Raw genomic sequence first — 4,821 nt, 5'->3', positions numbered from 1 at the left:
TCCGATGGGATGTCCAGAAGATTGGAAACGATGTCGACCAGTTCTGGCAGTTGACAATCCAACTGCGTGAAGTCTAATTCAGTTTCGTTGAGCTTCTCTTCAACTTCCGCTGGCCATTGTTGAAGTAACAAGTCTATGTCCGGCATGGGTTTTTTTAAATTAACAGCTGGCGGATGCTTACTCCTGTGAAGCTGGTTTATATCCTCTATCCACTTATCGATGGACTTCCCATTTTTTTCAGCATCCTCGATCCTCTTTATCACCGTTTGTCTGGCAGCCCCTGCACTTCGTAAATGGCTGCGTAATTGAAGATGAAGCACAGCCGGGTCGGATTGATTGGTGCAGGGCTCGTCCAAAACTGTTAAACCAATCTTATCCTCCACACCGTCTGGTCGTGGGATTTTTATGAAGGCGTCTATATCACCCACTGCTGGGATATAGCCGGGAATGAACGGTATGAGTTTGTAATTCAGATCGATCTTTTGTGGAGTGTACCTGATGAGAGAGTTAAGTATACGTAATATATCGTATATAATATTTTTGATATAATATAAATAATATTATAAGTGCAAAGAATTCTATGTCAAAAGAAAAAGAAAGTAATATTATATTCTAAATATTACATGTGACAAAAAGATTTCTAGAATTCTAAAAATACATAGAAATTCCGACAGTGTCAGGACCCAAAAGAAATTATTTTATTTTACATTCACGTTTATATTTCTTTTTTAATTAGTATCCTACAGAAAGTATGAAAGTTCTACCTCGACCGAGGAAGAGAAAGTCTTTAGATCGAGCTTAAGAAGATCAGATAAGTAAAGGAAAATGATCGAAGGTACCTCATTATGTTTTGAAACAATTCCTTCACCTCCGTAGATACATCTAAATCTTCGAAATCTTTAGGATTATAAATCTCAACGTGTTGGGCATTGCTCATTCCTTGGATATCATCGTCATCGTTCTCTTCACTGTCTGATGGATCACTGTGGATTCCCATGGATTTCCCAAAGCTGTTATCATTATCCGAGTATCTAGAAACAATTTTCTATCTTAAAATGCCATATTACAATGACGTAGAATTATCATACTTGCTTTCGAAAATTGAACTTCTCACGAGGAGAATTTATTCTTCCAGCATTGCTGCTCTCGTTCACCGGATGTTGTCTGGTTCTTCTCGAACTGGATGGTCTACGATTTACTGGGCTCTGTATCTCCTCTGCGTTTCGTACCTCGATGCTTTCGTCGAATTTCGTAAATGCTGAAATGTTATGTATTTCTTCTTCGTCGCTGCTATCTTTTATGTCCATTGTTCGACAACAAGCATCCGTTTCCTTGAAGAATTTCCGATGATTTCCCGTGGAAATAATTGCGCGGCGTCGTTGGTGTGCTTCAATGGACGATTGTTTTGACGTGTGTACCTTGGCTGTTTCTATGGTTTCGTCGTGGATCGATGAGCGCAGGCTTGATCATTTTCATGTTGCATATTTTCACGAGCAATCGTATTTTACGATAATTTGATATCATTGACACGAAGCAATTTCAGAGGAATTATTAGTCTCTAATTTTTAAATAAACGCGAGAAACTGTAAACGATGACTTGATGAAAGTAACTTAATCTCAAATTTTATTTCTTTTTTGAAAATTGGAATAATGTATCGATTATCGAAACCGATTCGACGTTGATCTTTCTTAAAATTATATTAGTTTTTATGACCATCAATATAAGAAGCGTAATAAGCCCGAGATTTTGTAACTTCATTATCTATAAAACGTTTAACGAGAAATAATATTTCATTCTAGATAAAATTAATCGGACAGCCATGGAAACCAACATTGTATTTATTCCGTATAACAAATACTGAGTATACAAACACCACGATCTACAAAAGCAACAAATACAACGACAAAGAAATGGAATTTTAAGAATAGAAATAAAGTTTCGTACGAATAAAATGTATAAAAATCATGTAAACGATCAGAATCGTTATCGACCATCTTTAAAATATCGAAAAAACTAGTGGTTAAAATTAGAATCTGCATAAAATAAAACCACTCTAAAATTCTCGATCGATATGTTTCTGCAGATGAATCCCTCGATCGACGTATCTCAAATAGACTACAAAAAAAGAAAGATTAAGAAAAAAGCAAGCAAAAGGAATAATAATTAATAAGTTGCAAAGTAATTCTGATGCCTTTTATAATGGACACACGTCAGTTCTCGCGATGGTTTTCCCAAAGACTCGAGTCGAATTCTGTTTTCGAGGAATGATCGAATGATTCATTACCTGCAAACCTCTGACAATCTAAGATCGTCGTTAATTATCCGGAATGTTAAACAAACGAGACTCGTAACAGCAACATCGCTGTTAGCCATCTCTGCGATTAGTTCTGCTTACATTTTGATGCTAATTTCCGTGGAAACTTTTGTATTTTCTTTTCGTTTCTTATTTTTTTCTTCTTTCTTAGCATTCTCGAAACGACTGAGATGAATAGACGTCGACTATTAATCTAATGCGATTTCGCTATATGGGATATTTCCCGTAGATATTGCCGCTTCTCGTTCGCCTGATCAGCCATTTCTGCGTGGTGTTCTGGAATATTTTATCGGTGGTCTGGGTGCCCTGAGAATTTTGTGGCTGAGACACGGCTAGACCGAAGATCGACTTCTTCGGGATGCTGGCTACTCTCTTCTTGCTGCACGAGCGAACCCTGGACATATCCTCGTCGGAAAAATTCCTCTTTCGAATTCTTCCGCGAGGGTAAATCGAGTCGCCGCAAGCGAGGATGCAGTTCGTCGTACTGGAACTAGTGTTCGAAATGCAGAAAGGATCTTCCGCGAGGTCGACCGTGACTCTATGGAAATTCAGGAAGAATTTTAATTAAAAAATGGAAAACTTTGTTGATTTCGAGCTTTCATCGTTTTCATCGGTGGAATTGACTGTCACTAGCGACGATTGAATCAAAAATCCTGATTTGTTGAATTTTTCTTCTTCTTTCAGAGTAACTGTTAGTTGACTACGTCGACAGCGAATTAAGAAAAATTTACAGTGGGTAAAAGAAGTATCGGTACAATATACTATGAGAGAATTCACCTAATTAGAGGATCCTAATAGGAATTTTTTAATTCGAACGAAAATTTGTGAGTACGTATATCGTAATTGATTATACATGCAAAAATCTTTTTCCTCGCGTAATATCACAGCAATCGAATTTTCAGCGCTCTTTCTATCTTTTTAAATATAACTCTGTAATAGTATTTACAAGATCCAACAAAACTTTTTCCAAGAGACACGTTTAATTTTTTAATACTCTATCACGTCTATCGTGAAAAAGATTCCGGAGATTATAATCAGAGCATGAAAAAATTCTCGAAAAATATTGCTCCATGGAACTCATTATGCTCTAAATATACACAAACTTTCATTAAAATCAAAGCTTTCTGGTTAGATGAATAACGTGCATTTTTACCCACCGTATATTTTCATTGGACAAATTGTCAGACCGGTTTTCTCTTTTTTAATTAACTGAGTGACTCGAGTACTTAAATTTTCGATGAAAATTCGAAAAATTATTCTTTTTGTACCAATTATGCGAATATCAATTATACGAACTAACGTTTCTATTCCTGCAGATGTAAAGAGCTGGGTTTCATCTTTTTCGCATTTCGACGCAAGGAGCACAAGGAAGAAGAGAACGATGCAGATGACACAAAAAGCCAGGATATCGGTAGTTAGGTTTCTCAGGGTTACGCCAAGTTTCGAGTCTGAGGTGTTGTACTCATCGTTCGCCGCCATCCAGAAGATCTTGTACAGAATCAGATCCTGAAGAAAGAACACTTTTCTCGGTGAGTTTCGAATTCTAGCAAGCTTTTCTTGTCGCGCAGGTTGACTGACATGCCAACTTCGTTGTTCCTCTACAACGAAGGTTAATCACGCAATCTTACCCGTAAGTAGATGGAAACCTGACGGATAATCAGCCGCACGAGATAGAAAATGTGGCTCAAGTTGTCCATTATCGATTGCCACTGTCTCATCGTCACGACTTCAATCGAACTTGCGGATGCAGTGGAAATTTGTCAAGGCATCTTTTGCATAAAAATCTCACGTTGCTCTACCGACTGCCCAAAATTTGACAAAAGCTTCACGCTCGAAGCCTCATAGTCATTTGTCATCGAATCGATGCGGAGTCTGAGAGGTTTACGAGAAGCTTGGAATTAATTTTAATTCTTGAGAATTCGAACTTCATCCATGGTTCCGAAATTTCGGGAGATTTCTGTATTTAAATTCTTCGATGAAACAGCGAATATCTTGTTTAACACCTCTTATCGACTGCATTTCCACTGACTGTCGAATAATTCATATTTTTGCACGAAAATGACGAATAATTTTATTCCCGTCTATTTTATTTTTAATAAGTCCGCTTCTGTATTATTTACGTCTAATAATTTCATTTCTGTGCTCTACACTTGCGAGTTATTAAATTTTCCCAAATTTCGTAATTCGTTCAATTCCAAATCTGATTTTATAGATATACAAGGTGTCTTAGGAATGGTAGTCGACTTTGAATATTACGCGAGTACGCGTGCACTTTGGCTTACAAGGAGAGTACAAGTCTTTCGGGTCACCGATTTAGTTGAAACTTTGCAGTTTTGTAGATATCGTCATGCAGTTTAAGAAAATATATCATTATAGCCGCAACTACTCAATAATTTTTAAGATATTTGCGATTAAAGTTTATTACCACCACAATTACATATTTATTTCTAATATGTTTACAGTTAAATTGTAGCGTAACGGCTAAAATCGAGAATTCCTATACTGG

At 36.9% G+C, this 4,821-nt stretch overlaps 2 protein-coding genes across 2 annotated transcripts in view; both read right to left on the bottom strand.

Annotated features, from left to right (window-relative positions):
• IFT46 (intraflagellar transport 46) overlaps positions 1 to 1,379 on the bottom strand; it is a 1,618-nt gene extending 239 nt beyond the window's left edge. Inside the window, exons 1-3 of the mRNA XM_017905122.1 lie at positions 1,093 to 1,379; positions 840 to 1,031; positions 5 to 495 (exon numbers count right to left, since the gene is read on the bottom strand). Coding sequence (XP_017760611.1) covers positions 5 to 495; positions 840 to 1,031; positions 1,093 to 1,307 — 898 coding nt within the window. The 5' untranslated portion in view covers positions 1,308 to 1,379. The remainder of the gene's footprint in view (positions 1 to 4; positions 496 to 839; positions 1,032 to 1,092) is intronic.
• Positions 1,380 to 2,522: 1,143 nt separating this feature from the next.
• LOC108551053 (uncharacterized) lies at positions 2,523 to 4,033 on the bottom strand. The gene is made up of 3 exons (XM_017905053.1): positions 3,944 to 4,033; positions 3,616 to 3,821; positions 2,523 to 2,853 (listed from the first exon to the last, which is right to left on the bottom strand). Exons 1-3 carry the CDS (start codon positions 4,031 to 4,033, stop codon positions 2,523 to 2,525), a joined length of 627 nt encoding a protein of 208 aa, XP_017760542.1.
• Between the last annotated feature and the right edge of the window lie 788 nt (positions 4,034 to 4,821).

This window comes from Eufriesea mexicana, unplaced genomic scaffold, assembly GCF_001483705.2.
Source record: "Eufriesea mexicana isolate 0111107269 unplaced genomic scaffold, ASM148370v2 scaffold3653, whole genome shotgun sequence".
NCBI classification, from domain to species: domain Eukaryota; kingdom Metazoa; phylum Arthropoda; class Insecta; order Hymenoptera; family Apidae; genus Eufriesea; species Eufriesea mexicana.
This window is presented reverse-complemented; position numbering and strand designations above follow the sequence as displayed.

What these genes read in the sequence shown, in the direction of transcription:
- LOC108551053 (XM_017905053.1), bottom strand. Translation starts at nt 4,033, where the DNA reads ATGAGACAGTGGCAATCGATAATGGACAACTTGAGCCACATTTTCTAT. An exon ending in AGGTTTCCATCTACTTACGG is followed by an intron (nt 3,822 to 3,943) that starts GTAAGATTGCGT and finishes TTCTTTCTTCAG; the next exon opens with GATCTGATTCTGTACAAGAT. An exon ending in ACATCTGCAGGAATAGAAAC is followed by an intron (nt 2,854 to 3,615) that starts GTTAGTTCGTAT and finishes GAATTTCCATAG; the next exon opens with AGTCACGGTCGACCTCGCGG.